Below are 23967 nucleotides of genomic sequence, written 5' to 3' on the forward strand. Positions count from 1 at the left end.
CCTGGGGTAGTACCCAGGTCCCCATACAATTTTTAGGGCAATAACTTGCATATAAGCCTTTAAAATGAGTACTTTTGATTTTTCATGTTCGTGTCCCATAGACTTTACCAGGATTCGCCCAAATTTTTTGCCTGTTCACATGTTCCAGTTCGCTCATCCCTAGTTGCGATCAGAGAATTAGCAGCCTAGGACAAGAACAAAGTCCCCACACAGCATATTTTCAACAGATAAGCATCTTTGAAGGAAGACATACTTCATTGTATAGCCATCAGAACCAATTCCCACTTCTATGTCCTCTCATACACACATCAGACATAATTACTCATATTTGTGTCATATATAACTTCTTCATACCGCTGGTCGTGAGCTGGTTTCAAGCTGTTTGGTCCATGAAGCTGCTAGATATGATCAGGGTTGGAAACTTATACCCGTTGTTTGAATGTTTGTAAGTCTTTGGTGTTTTATTATTTTTTTTTTTTGCATTTGAGCACTAGTCAATCTGACTGTTTAAGCAGGATGGTACGGTCAACTGGTGGCCATTTCCACTTTCTTCCATGCCATTTCCAATGCTTATAACCCTTCTTACACTTCTAACAAAGGGTTAGAACCTTTAATGCTGTCTAAGTGCCCTATGGGTAGATTCATCCACCATGTTTGTCCTGTGACCATTGTCACCCTGACAGAAAGTGATGGAAAAATCCAACATTGGAATTCTTCTATTGGGGTTGATTTACTAAAATTGGAGAGTTCAAAATCTGGTGCAGCTGTGCATGGTAGCCAATCATCTTCAAACTTTAGCTTGTTCAATTAAGCTTTGACAAAAAAAATTGGAAGCTGATTGTTTTCTATGCAGAACTGCACCAGACTTTGCATTCTCCAGTTTTAGTAAATCAACCCCATTGGGTCACCTATTCTGTTTACATTGCTCTAAGACAGGCATGTCCAAAGTCCGGCCCGCGGGCCAATCGCGGCCCACGTTCCGGTTTTGAATGACCCGTCTGGTTATCTGGACATATATATCTTTTGTGGTCCCCAACGATCTCTCAGCGCTGGAGCCACAAAATATATATATGCCAGCTGCCTTAGAGGGAACAGGAGGTGTGATGAGAGCCATACACACAGCAGTATTTCCTGTTTACACGGCAGCCTCTGTAATAGGAAGTCACGTCTCTGACTCTGCCATTGGACAACTGTTCTGTCCATCAAAGGAGGCGGGACTTTCTTTTAAAGAGGCTGCCAAGAAGACAAGAGATTCTCCTGTATGAAATCTTTTGGTGCTCGTCCCGCCCCCCTCCCTGTCCCCTCCGAAGTTGCAGATGGATGGGCAATCCTTCAGGCTGCACTGATGGCAATGGTGGGTGCTGCATTCCTGGGAATGGTGGGTGCTGCATTCCTGGCAAAGGTGGGTGCTGCATTCCTGGCAGTGGTGGGTGCTGCATTCCTGGCAATGGTGGGTGCTGCATTCCTGGCAGTGGTGGGTGCTGCATTCATGGCAATGGTGGGTGCTGCATTCCTGGCAATACTGGGTGCTGCATTCCTGGCAATGGTGGGTGCTGCATTCCTGGCAATACTGGGTGCTGCATTCCTGGCAATGGTGGGTGCTGCATTCCTGGCAATACTGGGTGCTGAATTCCTGGCACTTGTGAGGCTGCAGATGGGCCCTAACCCTTATTTTGCTGCACAGTTCTTTACTTAAAATTTACGTTTTCTTCCTGAAACTTCCCTCTTAAATTGAAGGTGCGTGTTATATGCCAATAAATGCAGTATATCCAAACAACACGCCCAAGCTCATCTCTTTACTCACTCACAGCCGCAAAGGCAAGAGAATTCTTGTTGGGCCGTGTATTAGTCCTCGAACGAACACACTTAGACCGAATTTTAATGGTTCAAAGAATGTCAGGCAAAATGGTCACCCCTCATGCACCTTCACTTCATCAAATCTGGCCCTCTTTGAAAAAAATTTGGACACCCCTTCTCTAAGATAATTTTTCTCTTCATTTTCATATTGTGTGTCCAGGAAAGCAGTGTTAATTTTGATGTCAAATTTCGATTTCGATTTAGTCATAATTGTTTGACTAAAATGCCATTTTAGTTTTAGTCGTATTTTATTCATCTGAAATTGTTTTAGTTTTTATTGTATTTTAGTAGAGTAAAATCACCAGTACATTTAAGTCAACTAAAATCGAATGGGTTTAGTTAAATTGTAATGCATTTGTCTAGAATAGCCAAACTCATTATATATTCCTGGAGTAAAAATCTAATAACATGTTATTATTTATGGTATTAAGGTAGGAACATGCACTACAGACACAGATTTAGCCACTGTGTTATATAACGTCTTTATAAATAAAACCAAACTCTATTGGCTGTAATGCCATTGCACATATTACCTGAATATATTACCAACATTAAATATCCTTTTACTTATTTTTATTATAAATAGGCTTTTTCTTATTTTTATTTTTTTTTCTTTCATCAGCTTAGTAGATGTCCCCTACTTATTCTTATGTGCTAGTGCAATTGTGCAATAGCAAACTTTAATATGCTGTTATTATAGGCTAGGGATGGACACAGCCAAGCAGTTTTAATTTTTACCTCAAATTTCAATTTAGTTATAGTTACAGTCTTTTGACTAAAATGCCATTTTAGTTTTGGTCGTGTTTTAGTCATCTGAAGTGTTTTAGTTTTAGTCATATTTTAGTCAACTAAAATCCCCAGTACCAGTGTTAATTTTGTCGACAAAATGAACACTGCAGGAAAGGAAGTACAGGGAAATCTCCCCAATAGGACACCGACATGTCATATTAAAGTTAAAAAAAGTCACCAAGTCAAGTGAAATGACAAAAAAGAAAACAATATACCGAATAGTCTCATTACTGGCATTAACCCATATAGTTAGCAGAAGACAATATTTTTTGCTATAGCGGTAATTTGAGGTTTTTTTTTTCCTATGTTCAGCTGCCCTCATGATTGTGCTTAGTGTTTGCATATCTGGCCTGCAGCCTATGGTATTGTTTTAGGAGGAGATAGCAAAAGTAATCATGCAGAAATCTAGTCAAAGGTCACACAGAATTTAATGTACACTGTATGAATTCCAACATAAGAACAATTTCCATATCAAGTGACCTCTACTCCTTAACAGCCTCTGATTCCTCCTGTATTGATTAGTGTATTCAAGGACGTTATTCACGTGTGGGATTTATACATGAACTTCACAACTTTTATATAAATATTTTTTATAATTCAAATGAAGGTTTATTTGTTTATTCACTATGGTAAATTAATTAATGATATGTATTTTATGATATAAGAGCACGGTTTCTTGGTTTCTTTTCACGTTTTAGGTGTTTCTTACACTTTACAACACGCAGCGCCTAATTGTAGTTTATTTGTTTTTTGGTCATTGATTTGCGTGGGTTTGGAACCTATTGGCTCCTATATTTTCTTCTAATAAAAGAATAGTGCCATGATATTTACTAGCCTTGTTTAACCCTTTCACTTCCAGAACCATTTTTGCACTTTTTGCACACTATCCTTTGTATTGCGCCGAAAAAGTCATTATGCAACATATCACCTGAGCCCATCTTTATCTAGAGATGTTGCAGGAGTGCTTCGACCATCTGGGACTCTCACTCCTGATTGCTGTCAATCAAACTCAGTTAGCCAATCAGGAGAGAGAGGGGGCAGGACCTAACCAAGGCTCCCTGTCTGAATTGACACACAAGTGTAAGGCTGGCTGGAGGCTAGCCTGTATTTGTGGGAGGAGTCTGAGAGGGCTATTTAAGCCGCCTCCTCTGTCAGGGCTTTTGTTGTCGGCGGTTCTGGGTTCAGAAGGGGGTGGGGCTGACACGTCACTTCCGGGTCCTTGCTGAACATGGTCGGCTGCATCATGGTGGTGGTGCCTCTCTCGGTGCTTACACCAGGCTCCACCGGGGAGTCCGCCTGCCCACCCACCTTGTTATCCATGGGCACATCCCACATCACGAGGGGGCCGCCCGCTTCTCCCGGTGTTCAAGCCGGGGGGAGGGGGGCGATCGGCCGCCCATCCACCAGCTCCTTTCCCCCTAGGCAAATCCAGCATCAAGGGGAGGGCATCCACCCGCTTCTCCCGCTGTCCCACCGGGTGAGGGGGGGTGATCAGCCGCCGCTTTTGACTCCTCTCCCCATGCACATCCAGCTCCACGAGGGAGCCGCCTGCCTGGTGCCCTGCTGGGGGGGGTAATCGGGCCGCCCGCTCGTCAGCTCCTCTCTTCCCATGCACTTCTTGCTCTATGTAGGAGCCGCCCCCCCCACTCCTCCGGGTGTTCAGGGGGGGTGTAATCAGCCGGCCGGCCGCCCGCCTGCTCCTCTCCTCATGCGGCTCCACAAGGGGGCCACCCGCCTGCCTGCTCCTCTCTCCCCACAATTTGTATCGGTGCAGCACAGAGGACATCAGACCTACGCACAGCAGTCATGGCAACGGCCAGACGGGAGGTGACAGGCCTGTTGTGGCTTGCAATAGATGTACCATGCTGGATTGTTATTAGTTATCATTATCGTTTTTCATTGTGCTTTTAGTCGCATGTCATTCGCAAGCTTACATAAGGTCACATTCATTGTCAGCAGGGCTTGGCTTGGCTTGGCAAGACGGGGAGGATGTAAACCACATACATTGCTGCTTTTACTTGGTTATTTTGTTTCTTTGGTCAGTGTTTCTATCATAGCGTTTCTGCCCCAGGAGTTCTGTCATAGCGTTTTTCGGTCATAGCGTTTTTCTGCCCCAGTGTTTCTGTCATAGCATTTTTCTGCCCCGGCATTTCTGTCATAGCGTTCTGCCCGACATTTCTGTCATGGCGTTTCTGCCCCAGGATTTTTGTCATAGCATTCTGCCCCAGCTTTTCTGTCATAGTGTTCTGCCCCAGCATTTCTGCCTTAGCGTTCTGCCCAGCATTTCTGTCATAGCGTTTCTGCCCCAGGGTTTCTGTCATAGCGTTTCTGCCCCAGTTCTGTCATAGCATTTCTGCCCCAGGGTTTCTGTCATAGCGTTTCTGCCCCTGCATTTCTGTCGTAGCGTTCGACCCCTGCATTTCTGTCGTAGCATTCTGCCCCAGCATTTCTGTCACAGCGTTCTGCCCCAGCATTTCTGTCACAACGTTCTGCCCCAGCATTTCTGCCTTAGCGTTCTGCCCCAGCATTTCTGCCTTAGCATTCTGCCCCAGCATTTCTGCCTTAGCGTTCTGCCCCAGCATTTCTGCCTTAGCGTTCTGCCCCAGCATTTCTGCCTTGCCGTTTTGCCCCAGCATTTCTGCTTTAATGTTCTGCCCCAGCATTTCTATCACAGCATTCTGCCCCAGCATTTCTGTCACAGCGTTCTGCCCCAGCATTTCTGTCACAGCGTTCTGCCCCAGCATTTCTGTCATAGTGTTCTGCCCCAGCATTTCTGTCACAGCGTTCTGCCCCAGCATTTCTGTCTCGGAGTACACTCTCGGCATTTCTGTCATAGCGTTTTTCTGCCCCAGCGTTTCTGTCATAGCATTTTTCTGCCCCAGCGTTTCTGTTATAGCGTTCTGCCCCGGCATTTCTGTCATAACGTTCTGCCCCGGCATTTCTGTCATAGCCTTCTGCCCTGGCATTTCTGTCATAGCCTTCTGCCCTGGCATTTCTGTCATAGCCTTTTGCCCTGGCATTTCTGTCATAGCGTTCTGCCCGACATTTCTGTCTCGGCTTTCAGTCTCGGCATTTCTTTTATGGCGTTTCTGCCCCAGGATTTTTGTCATAGCATTCTGCCCCAGCTTTTCTGTCATAGCGTTCTGCCCCAGCATTTCTGCCTTAGCGTTCTGCCCAGCATTTCTGTCATAGCGTTTCTGCCCCAGGGTTTCTGTCATAGCGTTTCTGCCCCAGTTCTGTCATAGCATTTCTGCCCCAGGGTTTCTGTCATAGCGTTTCTGCCCCTGCATTTCTGTTGTAGCGTTCGGCCCCTGCATTTCTGTCGTAGCATTCTGCCCCAGCATTTCTGTCACAGCGTTCTGCCCCAGCATTTCTGTCACAACGTTCTGCCCCAGCATTTCTGCCTTAGCGTTCTGCCCCAGCATTTCTGCCTTAGCGTTCTGCCCCAGCATTTCTGCCTTAGCGTTCTGCCCCAGCATTTCTGCCTTAGCGTTCTGCCCCAGCATTTCTGCCTTGCCGTTTTGCCCCAGCATTTCTGCTTTAATGTTCTGCCCCAGCATTTCTATCACAGCATTCTGCCCCAGCATTTCTGTCACAGCGTTCTGCCCCAGAATTTCTGTCACAGCGTTCTGCCCCAGCATTTCTGTCACAGCGTTCTGCCCGAGCATTTCTGTCATAGTGTTCTGCCCCAGCATTTCTGTCACAGCATTCTGCCCCAGCATTTCTGTCTCGGAGTACACTCTCGGCATTTCTGTCATAGCGTTTCTGCCCCAGGGTTTTTTTCCATAGCGTTTTCTGCCCCAGAATTTCTGTCATAGCGTTTTTTGCCCCAGAATTTCTGTCTTATTATTTCTGCCCCAGGATTTCTGTCATGGCATCTCTGCCTCAGGATTTCTGTCATGGCATTTTTCTGTCATGGCGTTTTTCTGTCATGGTGTTCTGCTCAGCATTTCTGTCTCGGCGTTCAGTCTCAGCATCTCTTTCATAGCTCTTCTGCCCCAGGTTTTCTGTCATTGCATTTCTGCCTCAGCGTTCAGTTTTCAGCATTTCTGTCATAGCGTTTCTGTCATAGCATTGCTGTCCTTGCATTTCTGCCCCAGGATTTCTGTCATGGCATTTCTGCCTCAGCGTTTCTGCCCCAGGACTTCTGTCATTTCATTTCTGCCTCAACGTTCAGTTTTCAGCATTTCTGTCATAGCGTTTCTGTCATAGCATTGCTGTCCTTGCATTTCTGCCCCAGGATTTATGTCATGGCATTTCTGCCTCAGCGTTTCTGCCCCAAGATTTCTGTCATTGCATTTCTGCTTCAGCGTCTAAGTCTCAGCGTTTCTGTCATAGTATTTCTGCCCCAGGATTTCTGTCATTTTTTTCTGCCTCAGCGTTCAGTTTCAGCTTTTCTGTCATAGCGTTGCTGTTCCTGCATTTCTGCCCCAGGATTTCTGTCATGGCATATCTGCCTCAGCGTTTCTGCCCCAGGATTTCTGTCATTGCATTTCTGCCTCAGTGTTCCAGTCTCAGCGTTCTGTCATAGCGTTTCTGCTCCAGGATTTCTGTCATGGCATTTCTGCCTCAGCGTTTCAGTCTCAGTGTTTCAGTATCAGCGTTTCTGCCCCAGGATTTCTGTCATTGCGTTTCTGACTCAGCGCTCAGTATCAGCATTTCTGTCACAGCATGTTGCTGTCCTTGTGTTTCTGCCCCAGGATTATTTCATAGTGTTTCTGCCTCAGCATTCAGTCCCAGCATTTCTGTCATAGCCCTTCAGCCTCAGCGTTTCTCAGAGGGGCGTTGTTGTTCAGTCACGGCATATACTTCGGTAGCTGTTTCCATCTTCGTTGTTTGTTATGTCTCATCGTATCTTTGTTCATGTTTGTACCTGGGTCAGTTAGCTAGGGCTCACATGTCGGGATCTGTCACGTCTACAGATCCATACGGGCTGAGGTTTCGTTGTTAATGATTGTTGACCACAATCTTCTCGCCCGTATACCATACGTCATACGATGCATGTTCATTCACCACACTTGTACGACCATCCACCACGGTCTGTTGGTACACCAGCCCTGAGTTTCAGTTTAATTACCTGTCTCTGCGCTGCAGGTTACTCAGGCTCACTTGCCACTTACACAAGGGGGGGTCCGTCATCAGGTTCATTTACGCGCAGTGGTCTTGTCATTTCTGGTCATGTTCTCATACTTAGGTAGGCACAGAGGGGCGTTGTTGTTTTCATGTCTGGTTGTCTCTCATTTCTGTAGTTTGTGTTCTCAGGTTGGGCTGTATCGGCATCCATACTGACATCAACCATGCTTGCACTCACTTACATCAGTCCTGCCCGTTGTTAGGGCTAGTTGATTGGTGCAGATCTTGTTTCACCACTGGGCTCACCCTTGGGTCGGAAGCAGTCATCAATTTTCTTTCAGTTGACGTCCTGTTGCAGAGGCCCTGGTTACCGCCCAGGGATTTATAGTCTCTCTCAGTGTGTGTGCTGAGCCACGTCCCCTTGACGGTCCTTAAGTGGTAGGTTTGGGCAAACGTCGTCATGATTCTGCATTCCACTCTCGGCTCTGATCTCTTGTCTAGGACATTGCCTGGAAAACTGCTCAGGGACGTCAGTCCAGTCATTTTTCCCGATCCCCAGCCTGTTCCAGGTGGGGGGGGCTTCAGTCACTTTGGGTACAACGGTATCATGCCATTGAACTCATTTCCCCGGGATGGAGTCTGGCCCTCCTTCCTCGGTTCAGGATTCAGACTCGGTTATCAGGTTTCAGGCTGAAGCACGACCCGATCGAATCAGGTGGGACCGGTGTTCTGTCTCTGGCATGGTTTCTCCATGTTCAAGGATGCTTATTGCCATAGCGCATGGTCCTTATCCGCCTACTCCATCACATCCATCAGGTATGCAGCATTTCGAACTCCTGCCAGTTGTCTTTTGCACTCACTTCACTTCCCAATACCAAGTATGGGTAGGCCAGGGGTTGGGGGGTATTTTAATGAGCTACTTCACTGGTGTCCATGTGAAGTATTTCGTTCTTCGCAGCCATCATTTTGCAGGGGCTCCTCGGGCCAGCCCTTGCTCCCTTTCCCCCACGTATCCTCTCATTCACAAATGTTTCATTCTTATGTCTGGGTTGTCTCGGGCATCAGGCTCATTCATTCTTTCACGGGACGTTTAGTCGGGTTCTGGGTAGCTGTGCAGGTTCTATAGGGGGTTCCTTCTCATCACCAAGTCAGGATTCAGTGGGTTTTTTTTCCTGTCATAGCGGATACTTACCAGATACATACTGTTGCCATCCGGGCGCACGCTACTACACTTAATGGATTGTTACCTTCCCTTCTTCACCTAAATTTGGTGTATTTTTGCCCTCTTTTCAGGCATACTGACCAGTCAGGCCAAGGCACACCTCAGTCCTTGGTTATTAGGAGTATCGCATTTCACACTTGAAGACTCTGACTACAAGTGTAAGGCTGGCTGGAGGCTAGCCTGTATTTGTGGGAGGAGTCTGAGAGGGCTATTTAAGCCCCCTCCTCTGTCAGGGTTTTTGTTGTCGGCGGTTCTGGGTTCCCAATATGTCATGCCATATTCCTATTACAAGGGATGTTTACATTCCTTGTAATAGGAATAAAAGTGATCAAAAATATTTATTTTTTTAAAAAGTGTCAAATTAAAATTTTTTAAGTAAAATTAACAATTAAAAAAAAAAAAATTTTTTAAAGTGCTCCTGTCCCTGTGTGCTCGCACGCAGAAGCGAACGCATACGTAAGTCCCGCCCACATATGAAAACGGTGGTCGAAACCACAGATGTGAGGTGTCGCCGCGAACGTTAGAGTGAGAGCAAAAAATCTAGCCATAGACCTCCTCTGTAACTCAAAACATGTAAGCAGTAAAAAATTTTAAAGCATCGACTATGGGGATTTTTAAGTACCGAAGTTTGGCGCCATTCCACGAGCGTGTGCAGTTTTGAAGCGTGACATGTTAGGTTTCTATTTACTCGGCGCAACTTTATCTTTCACATTATGCAAAAACATTGGGCTAACTTTACTGTTTTGTTTTTTTTTTAAAAGCATGAAACTGTTTTTTTTCCAAAAAAAAGTGTTTGAAAAATTGCTGCGCAAATACCGTGCGAGATAAAAAGTTGCAATGACCGCCATTGTATTCTCTAGGGTCTGTGCTAAAAAAACATATATAATGTTTGGGGGTTCTATGTAATTTTCTAGCAAAAAAATTATGATTTTTACATGTAGGAGCAAAGTGTCAGAATTGGCCAGGTTGGTAAGTGGTTAAGAAAAAAAATGTTTTAAGGAAAAAAACATTTAAATGCCCATCAATGCAGCCTTGCACAGCGTCCATCTGCATGCTTGTCCAGTGTCATTTGCAGCCTTGAAGCCTTGGTGTCATTTGCAGCCTTATCAGTGTCCATTTGCAGCCTTGCAGCTTTGTCAGTGCCCATATGCAGCTTTGTGTCCATTTGCAGCCTTGCCCAGGCTGCAGTTAAACTGCAGTGACTTGTCATTGTCACTGCAGTTCGAAAATGGCGCCGCCGGCGCCAAAATACATAGCCGTGACTTGCCGCGTCTCTTCGGCCACTTTCGGCTCCACTCGTAGTCCCGCCCGGGATGGGCGTGACTGTGAGCGGAGCGAGCGCTGCCCATATACAGATAGCCGAGTGTATTCAGCTAGGTTCGGCTAGCTCTGCTCACAGTCACGCCCAGTCCCTGTGTCCATCACAGGGCGGGCTATATGTAACTGGCTATATGTAACATGCATACACAATCAACCTTTTCATACACACGGTCGCCTCCAATGTGTGTTTATGTTTGTATTTGCGTGTATGTAGAGGTGGGGAGGGCTGGTAAAGGTTAAGTGCTTAGCTGTAACTTTTGTTTTTTTACATTTTTTATTCATTAAAAGAGAAGTATGGGGTTCTTTTTTTGGCCAATCATACTCACCTAGGTGGATGCTGTATCTGTCCCCTGGCGCCTCTACACTGAGAACCGAGCCACCTAACATCACCGATGGCTCGGTTCTCACTCCTCCCCGAGTGGAGAGCTGAGAGGCTGAGACTGCCATCAGTCCATGCACCTGGCGGATCCAGACTCCCAGAGTCAGGATGACGCTGTCCCTGGACTGATTCCTGTGATGTCAGCAGAGCAGACTTCGGCCCGCTCTCCGATGAAAATGGGTCACAGGAATGCAAAACGAATTGCACTCCTGTGACCCATTGGAGAAGCTCAGCCAAATGAGCTCAGGCTGGACTTCTCCTTTAAACTTTATTATTTTTTTATCACATAAGGGACCAAAAATTCCCTATGTGATACTATTTTTTGTGGCAGGTTCTCTATTAAGCTCTATTCACACCTATGCAGTTTGCTTTTGAGCGTTTCTGCAATGCTTTTTGCAATTTTGCAATTTTATTGTGATTTTACCACAATTTTGTTGCGAATTGCATTTTTTTATGCTTTTTTGGGCAAATTTATTGTAAAAATTACAAATTGCGGCAAAACCATGAAATAAAGACAGTAAAAACGCACTACATGCTTTTCTGCAGCTTCTTCATTAAGTTTATTAAACCAAAAAAGCAAAAAAAAAAAAAAAATGTTTTACGTTTAAAAAAGTCCTTGACCCTTTCCAAATATGCAGAGGCACAAAAATGCATTGATGGGAATGTGTTCCATAGAAACCCATGTTTAAAATATTGTCCTGCATTTCTGCAAAGAGCATGAAAAAATGCATTGGTGTGACTAGAACCATAGACCCCTGATGTCTCACCTGCCCTCAATTGAAGCAGATGGAGAGTAGATTGCACTCCATTAGCTTCTACCATAGCCACAGTGGCCAGGGAAAGTGACAGAAAAAGTCAGAAGTGACGTTATAGACGTTTCTTCCCAGTTTGTACTAGGTAGGGAAAATCAGCGAATAGACATGGTCCTGGGTCCTCAGACCTAAGCGCAGAGTATGTGGAAATGATTGAGTAGCTGTAGAACCTACCTAATTGCTTCCATCTGACAGTCCACAGTTGGCTTGTCAGATTTACATGCATTGGGGTTGATTAACTAAAGGTAAACAGACTGTGCAATTTGCAAGAGCATAGTAAAGGAGGTGAAGCTTCACTTTGCAAAGATTAGCCAAGCACATGCAAGAAAAATACAAAAAAATGCATTTTGCTTGCACATGATTGGATGATGAAAGCCAGCACAGCTTCTGCTCATTTACTAAGCTCTGGAGCAACTGCACTTGCAAAGTGCACAGTCTATTTGCCTTTAGTAAATCAACTCCATTGCGTATACAGGGAAGTCTAACCTGGCCACACATATTAAAGCCCAACTCCAGCCAAATTGCGAACAGGGAAGGGATAGACCCACTATTAGAATCTATTAGAGTCTTTGTCCCCGTCGCTGAGATTTCCCCTTGTTTCCTGTCCAGACAGGAAGTAATAGGAAATACCTTCAGTAGGGGCATGGAGTGTAACTAAATACCTTTTATTATTCAAATGGGAAATGGTTAAAACATCTATCAGGTTATTATTCAAATCTGTGTTTTCCTGTCCCCGTGACAACCATTCCCTTCATTTATGCTGCTATCACAGGCTGTCAAAAACTCAGGAAATTAGTTAAAACGTCACCAACAAATAAAAAACAATTGACTGGCGTATCTTCTACCAAAACTAAGAAAGCAAGTTTGCAACAGTTTGATTTGACTAACATTATTACAAATAATCTGGCCCCAGTAATGATATGCAGATGCTCTGAGGATCCTGCACATATCCATCAATGGCTTCCAGACCACCCAGGACAGCCTATATAGAGGTACCAGCTGGTTAAAAGATAAGTTCACCTTTACAATAAAAATAATAAATGCACATTTTTTTGCTGGTAAAGCATTGCAACTACAATCAGCAGATCGTGGGCATAATGCGACAGTCCTGTCCAGGGCATCCATCAGCAATTTTTGGGCCCCTTACACAGCTTTAGGCCCGCCCCCCCGCCGAGCCTGACCACCAACATTCCCCAGGGCTTACCCACGGCCATCCTACCGAATCCACACACCGGCCACCTCACCTGTACGCACACAGGCCCCCCCCCCCGCAATCCTGTATATATGTCAGCGCCCCCCCACACACCTGTATATATGTCAGCCCCCCCCCACACACCTGTATATATGTCAGCCCCCCACACACCTGTATATATGTCAGCCCCCTCACACACCTGTATATATGTCAGCCCCCCCACACACCTGTATATATGTCAGCCCCCTCACACACCTGTATATATGTCAGCCCCCCTCACACACCTGTATATATGTCAGCCCCCCCACACACACCTGTATATATGTCAGACCCCCTCACACCTGTATATGTGTCAGCCCCCCCACACACACCTGTATATATGTCAGACCCCCTCACACCTGTATATATGTCAGCCCCCCCCACACACCTGTATATATGTCAGACCCCCTCACACCTGTATATATGTCAGCCCCCCCACACACCTGTATATATGTCAGCCCCCCTCACACCTGTATATATGTCAGCCCCCCTCACACACCTATATATATGTCAGCCCCCCTCACACACCTGTATATATGTCAGCCCCCCTCACACACCTGTATATATGTGAGCCCCCCTCACACCTGTATATATGCCAGCCCCCCCACACACCTGTATATATGTCAGCGCCCCTCACACACCTGTATATATGTCAGCCCCCCTCACACACCTGTATATATGTCAGCCCCCCTCACACACCTGTATATATGTCAGCCCCCCTCACACACCTCTATATATGTCAGCCCCCCCCACACCTGTATATATGTCAGCCCCCCTCACACACCTGTATATATGTCAGCCCCCCCACACACCTGTATATATGTCAGCCCCCCCTCACACACCTGTATATATGTCAGCCCCCCCACACACCTGTATATATGTCAGCCCCCCTCACACACCTGTATATATGTCAGCCCCCCTCACACACCTGTATATATGTCAGACCCCTCACACACACCCCTGTATATATGTCAGCCCCCTCACACACCTGTACATATGTCAGACCCCCTCACACACCTGTATATATGTCAGACCCCCTCACACCTGTATATATGCCAGCCCCCCTCACACACACGTATATATGTCAGCCTTCCTCACACCTGTATATATGCCAGCCCCCCTCACACACCTGTATATATGTCAGACCCCCCACACACCTGTATATATGCCAGCCCCCCTCACACACGCTTATATATGTCAGCCTTCCTCACACCTGTATATATGCCAGCCCCCCTCACACACCTGTATATATGTCAGACCCCTCACACACCTGTATATATGTCAGCCCCCCTCACACACCTGTATATATGTCAGCCCCCCACACACCTGTATATATGTCAGCCCCCCCACACACCTGTATATATGTCAGACCCCTCACACACCTGTATATATGTCAGCCCCCCTCACACACCTGTATATGTGTCAGACCCCCTCACACCTGTATATATGTCAGCCCCCTCACACACCTGTATATATGTCAGCCCCCCTCACACACCTGTATATATGTCAGCCCCCCTCACACACCTGTATATATGTCAGACCCCTCACACACCTGTATATATGTCAGCCCCCCACACACCTGTATATATGTCAGCCCCCCTCACACACCTGTATATATGTCAGCCCCCCACACACACCTGTATATATGTCAGACCCCCTCACACCTGTATATATGTCAGCCCCTCACATACATAAACCTGTAAACACACAAGGCTCTGGCCCCTCCCTGTACACAAACAGCCCCCTCCCTGTCCCTCACAGCCCCTACTTGTAAAGAAGGTCTTCCTACCTAGTCCCAGCTCATTTTCACAAAGCTGACATGTTGCTGAGAAGCACAGTACAAATCACACGAAGAATGCACATACACATAGTAGCCAGAGGTGGCAGTAAAGGGCTTGATGTCTGAGCTCAGTGACAAGAGAACAGCAGAAGCTGTGAAGTCGTTTCTATACTGCACAGCACAGATCCCCTTCATCCGTCCTACCTTCTTCTGGCCCCTCGGCCCCCGGGGCCCCTCACACAGTTGTGACTGCTGTACCCCCCTGATGGCAGCCCTGGTCCTGTCTATGTAGCTGTCTGCCCGTACCTCCGATACAGCCAGGCAGGTACACTCTGATCGGAAGCTCAATAAACTATCTAGAGTGCTCCTAGAAAAAAAGTTAAAGGATGAGATGTTGTAGATGCAAAATTCTTATTACACAAACTATTATTAAAATTGCATACATTTTATTTACAAGTTTGATTTAAAAAACATTAATGCATTGATTTAGACATAGTGTCATGTACATCAAGTAAAAAATTACATTCCTTCACACCTATTCTTCTACATGTTTCATCATTCTGGCTTCTTCAGAAAATGTGTGATAGGGATACTAATAGACAAAAAAGAAAAACAATGCAAAGAATAAAAAAGTCAACATGCTGAGATATACATAAACCATGATTAGACATCATTAATTGTAATGAAACCCACCAGGTCAGCATAGGTCCCATGAAGTCATTGCCATCCAACTGTGTGTTGGGGATACAAAAGCATGTAAAAATGAGAAGGGAAGAAAATGAAAAAAAAAAAAAAAATAGAAAAATGAATATGCAGAGTTTGCCCACTGGCACCACACGAGCCCCACCCCTCCGCCAGGAATGTCGGGACCAACGCTGAACCAGCCGTAAAGGAGGGTGAAGAGCCAAGGGCTGCTAAAATATAAGCATAAACCATATAATTACCCTGGATATATACAGTATCTCACAAAAGTGAGTACACCCCTTACATTTTTTTAGATATTTTATTCTATCTTTTCATGTGACAACACTGAAGAAATGACACTTTGCTACAATGTAAAGTAGTGAGTGTACAGCTTGTATAACAGTGTAAATTTGTTGTCCCCTCAAAATAACTCAACACACAGCCATTAATGTCTAAACCGCTGGCAACAAAAGTGAGTACACCCCTAAATGAAAATGTCCAAATTGGGCCCAATTAGCCATTTTTCCTCCCCGGTGTCATGTGACTCGTTACAAGGTCTCAGGTGTGAATGGGGATCAGGTGTGTTAAATTCGGTGTTATCGCTCTCACTCTCTCATACTGGTCACTAGAAGTTCAACATGGCACCTCATGGCAAAGAACTCTCTGAGGATCTGAAAAAAAGAATTGTTGCTCTACATAAAGATGGCCTAGGCTATAAGAAGCTTGCTCTGAAACTGAGCTGCAGCACAGTGGCCAAGACCATACAGTGGTTTAACAGGACAGGTTCCACTCAGAACAGGCCTCGCCATGGTTGACCAAAGAAGTTGAGTGGACGTGCTCAGCGTCATATCCAGAGATTGTCTTTTGGAAATAGACGTATGAGTGCTGCCAGCATTGCTGCAGAGGTTGAATGGGTGGGGGGGTTGACCTGTCAGTGCTCAGACCATACGCCACACACTGCATCAAATTGGTCTGCCTGGCTGTCATCCCAGAAGGAAGCCTCTTCTAAAGATGATGAACAAGAAAGCCTGCAAACAGTTTGCTGAAGACAAGCAGACTAAGGACATGGATTACTGAGACCATGTCCTGTGGTCTGATGAGACCAAGATAAACTTATTTGGAGTCAGAAACCATGAAATCAAACCAAGATAGAAGTACAGTTAAATCACACTTGTTTAATAGTAAAAGTAAATAGAACAAACGTAGTCAAAACATAGCCAGAGTTCAGGAACCAGAATGGATAGTCAGACAAGCCAAACGTCAGGACGCCGCAGATGAACGTAGTAAAACAGCAAGCAGGAGCCAGAAGGGATGTCAGCCAGACAAGTCTTTTAACAGGAATGCAGGACAGCGTCTCTGTGATGTTGACTAAAGTGAAGGCAGATATCCTCTGGGCTGGACGGTCTAAGTAGGCAGGACTGACGAGGAGGATATCATTAACAGCTGAGTAACTGTGGAGAGATAGGAGCTGGCAATTAGCCGACAACTGAGCGGCCAGCTCAAAGAAGGAAGGGCTGAGCCCAGCCCTGACATTTGGTTCAGATAGTGTCAGGCGTGTGGCGCCAACCAGGTGAGGAGTACAAAGACAAGTGTGTCTTGCCTACAGTCAAGCATGGTGGTGGGAGTGTCATGGTCTGGGGCTGTATGAGTGCTGCCGACACTGGGGAGCTACAGTTCATTGAGGGAACCATGAATGCCAACATGTACTGTGACATACTGAAGCAGAGCATGATCCCCTCCCTTCAGAGACTGGGCCGCAGGGCAGTATTCCAACATGATAAGGACTCCAAACACACCTCCAAGATGACCACTGCCTTTCTAAAGAAGCTGAGGGTAAAAGTGATGGACTGGCTAAGCATGTCTCCAGACCTAAACCCTATTAAGCATTTGTGGGGCATCATCAAACGGAAGGGGGAGGAGCACAAGATTTCTAACATCCACCAGCTCTGTGATGTCGTCATGGAGGAATGGAAGAGGACTCCAGTGGCAACCTGTGAAGCTCTGGTGAACTCCATGCCCAAAAGGGTTAGGGCCGTGCTGGAAAATAATGGTAGCCACACAAAATATTGACACTTTGGGCCCAATGTGGACATTTTCACTTAGGGGTGTACTCACTTTTGTTGCCAGCGGTTTAGACATTAATGGGGGTGTGTTGAGTTATTTTGAGGGGACAGCAAATTTACACTGTTATACAAGCTGTACACTCACTACTTTACATTGTAGCAAAGTGTCATTTCTTCAGTATTGTCACATTAAAAGAAAATATTTACAAAAATGTGAAGGGTATACTTACTTTTGTGAGATACTGTATAAGAGCATGTCAGCAAACCGAATATGTGTATGACATTTTTTACTTGTTGTACATGACCCTATGTCTAAATTTATGCATCTATGTTTTTAAATCAAATTTGTAAATAAAATGTATGCAATTTTAACAATAGTTTGTGTAATAAGAATGTTGCACCTACAAAATCCCATCCTTTAACCTTTTTGCTAGTAGTCTTTGATCAAAAGGGATGATGGTGCCAATTATATTTTTCTCTGTTCTCATCCACAATGCCTAACCATGATATCTAGAGCGCTCAACAACACCCTGGTATTTCATTGAGAACTTCAAGCTAACACCCGCAAAGGCTGTCAGTACTTGTTGTTTTCACATCCACAGAACTCTGTGAATGAATGGTGTGGCCGGGAACCCCACTTTTTTTTTAGATTGTGACAGAGCGCATGGGGGGAGACAATACCCTGCTTGCTTTCACAATGGGAAATTAGGGGGTGGCAGTGGGTGGTGCAGAGGCTGGTGCATCTGTAGCATGTTACATAAACTTATCCTTTAAACAGGATCATGGGACGTGTAGTTTTGCAACAGCTGGAGGGCCATATTTTGGAGATCCGTGCTTTAAAGTGTTACTAAACCCAGGACCCTGCATTCACTATATCTGGTCTCCCACAGTACACAGAACATGGAAATGCAATTATTTTAGTAAATATAAACTGTTAAATACCTTTTCTCATCAGCAGTATATAGCAGTCTTGTGACTTCTATCAGTGTCTGGTTAAAGCTTGTAGGAGGAGTATTAATTCACTTCTGACTGTCCTATGAGGCTGCAGGACCCCTGACCCTCTGTCTGGAGAGTGCTGATTGGCCCTGTGCTGATCACATTCACTCATCCAAAAAAAAACATCTAGCAATACACACCAAACTGAGCATGTGCAGATTGCCCCCAAGGCTCTGTTCTATCACGAGATGGGTTGGGGACAGTGGAAGAAGAAATGGATCAGAGAATACAGGATCAAACAGCCCTTTTACACAATTCAGATGATTCACCCCTTAGGAATATAACAAGCATGCTTTACTGCATATACAGACTGATTTTACTGTTGTGGGATTAGTAACACTTTAAATTTGAGTCTCCTTCATCTACTGGCCCTCAAAATTGGTCAGACTCACAGTGATAAAATAGTGAGGTTTGGACGGTGGATGCCTGTCTGACTTCAGTTTCTGAAACTGATATTCGTATCAAAACAAGTCTGAAGGTGACTTTCCCAATAACAAGGGCCTAAAGTAAAAAGTAATTTTAGGCTTGATGCTTCCACTCTCTGCTGCCCATAAAATATTTCACTGAGCAAAGCAAAATATGTTTTTACTGAGGAGCCAGTTTTGATTGATGACCTAATGACTGGTGGAATAATGATGAAGAAGCAGCAGGAGAGGTGGAGGAACCACATATCCACAGAATGAATAAAGTAGAAGCAGGGAGATCCTTGCACGGCAGGTCCTCAGGTACAGCTATCTCCCCAGCAAGGAGAACAGTGGGCAGCACAGTAATGACATCACCAAACCTTATTCCAAATTTGGTGAGACTTCCAGTCAGAGGACACTTTGCCCTACATGATCTCACACAGCAGACATACAGCTATGAGGTTCAAGGCACAGGAAATGTTCTACTGTTTTTGAGGCAGAAAGGTCGATTTTTAAGGGTATTACTTAGATGCAATTAACATTTCTACTCCCTTTAATATAGCAAATCTTCACTTTGGGTCACTTTAAAGGGGCAACATTCCTGTAAACCCACACCGCTGAAAAATGCTTTAGCCATATCTAATGCTTGGTAACCAATACATTCTAAATACCCTTTTGTACATATAATTCTTTCTTTCAGCCTTTCTTTACAATGAAGCCGACTTGGTGGTTTTCGCTCCATCACCACACAAAGCCAAGTTGGGAGAGAACTTTGTACTGCCGTGTTCCTTCACAGTGGATGACCCTTCAATAAATCTTCAGTTCCTTGCCATTTTGTGGCTTTTCCAGGGCAACGAGGTTCTGAGGTTTGACAACAAGGGGACAGTGTCCCAACCGAGAATGTCTATCAATAGACAGGACATCACCAAAGGCATCGCTAATATGGAAATTAAAAAGGTCACCCTCTCTGACGCAGGAAAATATCGATGTATGGTAATCTACAGTCCACAAACGGAATCCAAAGACATTGACCTCAATGTGTATGGTAAGTATTATATACAAATATGTATTACTAAATATTAAAGGTAAACATTACCATATTACCATATATACCATAAGTTGTTATGATACCTTTGTGTATACATTCCAAAGTGATTGAAAGATATATTTGCTGCCCCCTTGGGGTTCCTTTTCATTTCTGTATTACTTGTTATTCTTGATGACAATTTTGAATAAAATAAGATTGAACCAAAAAGTAAACATTACAAGGGTATCATGGTACGTTGGTACAAAAAGGAGTGTGAGCCAGACACAGATAAAAAAATTACCTCATGTTGGTACCATCCCAATAGCAAGCATATTTAACCATAAAATTAATCCAGTGGAGAGGAGAGCCACATCCTAAATGAAGGAAGGGAAACTCCAAAGGAAAAGAGGACTTTAAATGTGTCAATCAAATGAGGAAATTACAAAAACAAGAATATAAAAACAAGAATTTACTATATCACATTAAAACAAAGTGCCATCTTATTAAATCCATAAAGTGAGAGACATGTGATATGTTTAGGCAGACGATATTCGATGGTACAACCGTGTAAAATCAATGCGTTTCGCTATATTAGCTTCCTCAGGATTTACGCTTGAAGATGGCAACTAGAAAAAAGAAAAATAAACTTGACACCAACTAATAAGATATATACAAAAAAAAAAAAAAAAAAAGATTCATATCAGTACATATTAGTTCATTATGTTAACCAAGGAGGAAAAAAAAAGGGGGGGGCAAAAGTGGTAAAAAAAAAAAACAGTCAAAAAAGCATTCAATCCGTTATCACAAAAGCAGACTCTTGCCTGGTGTGCTTTATCTGTATGAACTACAATGCTATCGGCTTAGCCATAAATTCATATTATATTATTTAAAAATAGAATAAAATGAGTAAAGTTGTGCATAAAATTGTAAATATTTTGTGAACATATTTTGTGCAAATTTTGGCATTCAGGAGTGTGATGTGGTATGAGGATAGTGTTTGGCCTTGGAACATTGGCATGGTTGTTTTAGGCAAGAATTTCAGTGTTGGACATTTAATCAGAAGACTTTTTGCCATAAATACTGTAGCATGTATTGCACATTAAAATTGGATAAACCGTGAAAAATGAATGTACAGTATCACACACTAGAACACATGCGTCAAACACAAGGCCCACCAGACAAATTCATGTGGCCCTCGGCCCCAGGGAGAGGGGTGGAGGTGAGATGTGGAGAGACTGTGAAAGAGAGCTGAACCCTCGACACTGTGCATAGCACACCTCTCAACTCTGCACTTAACACACTCCTGGTATTTATTGTCCCTTTAAGATCCTCCCATTGTGATTTGGTCACACCCACCATTCGATGCAGTTTGGCAGGGGGGAGTGGTGTAGAAACTGCAACTGTTCTCGGAGAAAAAAGCCCTGCATACATTTATATTACAGATACAACCGTCCCTTTGAGGACAACCATAATGCTGATGTGACACGCAATGAAGTTTGACACCCCTGCCCTAGGAAATAGTTGCTAATTATAACCTAAAACTAACTTAAAGGAGTTCTATGGTAAAATCATGCACTTTCATTTTATAACATCAACATTGTAATAACAGTACAAACAATAGTTTGTAATGAGTCCCTGATTAAGTTTTCTGGCCGCTTGTCATTCAAACAGTACCTTCCCAGCAAGCGTGCCAGATACGGAGTCAAGATGTATAAGCTCTGTGACAGGGCCACAGGCTATACATGTAGTTTTATGGTTTACGAGGTAAGAGATAGTCACGTAGAGCCGACAAACTGCCCTGACTACATAGGAAGCTCTGGCAAGATTGTGTGGGACTTGATGTCACCCTTATTAGAAAAGGGGTACCACTTGTACGTGGACAATTATTACACGAGCGTGCCACTTTTTAGTCACTTGTTTGATCTTCAGATTGGAGCATGTGGCACCGTGCGATCTAATCGCCAGGGCTTTCCCCAGCGGCTTGTAGATTCCGTCTTAGGTTGGGGGAGAGAGCCTGCTTGAAGTGTAATAACTTGCTCACTATGAAGTGGAGGGATAAGAATGTTTTCGTTCTTACCTTCCTTCATGCAGACATGACAGTCCAAATTACTACGGCGACTGGTGTTGTGGAGAATCCCCTCTGTGTCCACAAATATAACCAAAATATGGGAGGGGTGGACCTCAACGACCAGTTGTTGGCGCTGTACCTAATTGCCCGTAAGGCCAGGCATTGGTACAAGAAAGTGTCTGTATACTTATTTCAATTGGCTTTGCTGAACGCTCATGTGCTATACAGAGATGCAGAATGGACTGGATCCTTCCTTAAATTCCAGGAAGAGATCGTCAGAGCCCTTCTGTTTCCAGATGGTGCTCCACCTCACCTTCCAAATCCAAATGCAGTAAGCCAGCTGCATGAGAGGCATTTTCCGTATGTCCTCCCTAGTACCCCTACCCAACGAGCCCCCCAAAGAAAATTTTGTGTCTGTAGAAAGCGCGCATATAGGCGTGACACCCGCTATTTTTGTCCCTCCTGTCCTGACAATCCTGGTCTTTGCATTGGTGAATGTTTTGAACGCTACCATACACTAGTTAAGTATTAGCATAGCGTACAGCATTGCACAGACTAGGCACACTAACACAGGGTCTCCCAAGATGCCATCGCATTTTGAGAGACCCGAACCTGGAACCGAACAGTTACAGTTACAGTTACAAATAATGCCCCGTACACACGGTCGGATTTTCCGACGGAAAATGTGTGACAGGACCTTGTTGTCGGAAATTCCGACCATGTGTAGGCTCCATCACACATTTTCCATCGGATTTTCCGACAAACAAAGTTTGAGAGCAGGCTATAAAATTTTCCGTCAACAAAATCCGTTGTCGGAATTTCCGATCGTGTGTACACAAATCCGACGCACAAAGTGCCACGCATGCTCAGAATAAATAAAGAGATGAAAGCTATTGGCTACTGCCCCTTTATAGTCCAGACGTACGTCACCGCGTTCAGAATGATCAGATTTTCCGACAACTTTGTGTGACCGTGTGTATGCAAGACAAGTTTGAGCCAACATCCGTCGGAAAAAATCCTAGGATTTTGTTGCCGGAATGTCCGATCAATGTCCGACCGTGTGTATGGGGCATAAAAGTGTAAAAAAAAATAAAAGTAAAAAATAAAAAAACACAAAAAAAAAATAAAATGAAAAAAACAAAAATAGTTGTCGTTTTATTGTTCTCTTCTCTCTCTCTATTTTCTCTCTATTGTTCTGCTCTTTTTTACTGTATCCTATTTGGCTATGTTTTATTGTGTTTTATTGTTAACCATTTTTTTGTTTTCAGGTACGCCATTTAGCTGCAGCACGGATTTATTTATCTTGACAGCAACAGCGTTTGCTCCCACGATACATAAAGCCGTGACTCCAGCGCTGTCGGAGGTGATTTCACCACCACAGTTAAAAAGAAGAGCATATATGCTGCAGCATGGGGGAAGCAGGGGTGGAGGAGTGATTTGCTCCTAACTTTTGGGGCGGATGCCCCCATATATATATTTTAGGCACAGGTTGCATTAAAAAATGTTTTATTTTTTACTATTTTTTTTTTGTATTTGCTTTTCAGGTATGTTATGTCTTACTGTTATACTGGTAATGTTACTTTGTTTTATTGTTAACCATAATTTGCTTAGCAGGTACGCCATTCAGCTGCAGCGCAGATTTATTTATATTGACAACAACAGCGTTTGCTCCCACAATACATAAAGCTGTGACTCCATCGATGTAGGAGGTGATTTCACCACCACAGTTAAAAACAAAATGGTGCGTGTATGCCCATCTTTAGAAATGGGTGGATGAAGGGAGGTATTCTAATGGTGGGCATACCCACCGATCAATCTCTTTTTTTCGTTCAGCCCACAGGCTGCATGAAAAAAAGATTACAATATATGCCCAACAAGGACCAGCAACGTACTGGTATGTTGCTGGACTTTGAGTGGTTATACCAGAACGATGCCTGCGGGTTTAGGTATCATCTTGGTATCATTCTTTTCAGCCAGCGGTCGGCTTTCATGTAAAAGCAATCCTAGCGGCTAATTAGCCTCTAGACTGCTTTTACAAGCAGTGGGAGGGAATGCCCCCGCCCCCCATGTCCCCCCCCCCCACCGTCTTCCATGGTTTTCTCTGGCTCTCCTGTCCCAACAGGGAACCTGAGAATGCAGCCGGTTGTTCTGCCAGCTGACCATAGAGCTGATCAGAGACCAGGATGGCTCCAATCATCTCTATGGCCTAAGAAACTGGAAGCTACGAGCATTTCATGACTTACATTTCGTCGGATATAAACA

The 23967-nt window shown here is 44.5% G+C and overlaps 1 protein-coding gene across 1 annotated transcript in view; it reads left to right on the forward strand.

The window, feature by feature from the left end:
* The window catches only part of LOC141147976 (uncharacterized), a 488999-nt gene that overhangs the window by 15900 nt on the left and 449132 nt on the right, over positions 1-23967 (forward strand). Inside the window, exon 2 of the mRNA XM_073635132.1 lies at positions 19311-19655. Within this exon, the coding sequence (XP_073491233.1) occupies positions 19311-19655 (345 nt within the window). The remainder of the gene's footprint in view (positions 1-19310; positions 19656-23967) is intronic.

The sequence above is a fragment of the Aquarana catesbeiana genome, linkage group LG06 (assembly GCF_042186555.1).
Source record: "Aquarana catesbeiana isolate 2022-GZ linkage group LG06, ASM4218655v1, whole genome shotgun sequence".
Classification (NCBI taxonomy): domain Eukaryota; kingdom Metazoa; phylum Chordata; class Amphibia; order Anura; family Ranidae; genus Aquarana; species Aquarana catesbeiana.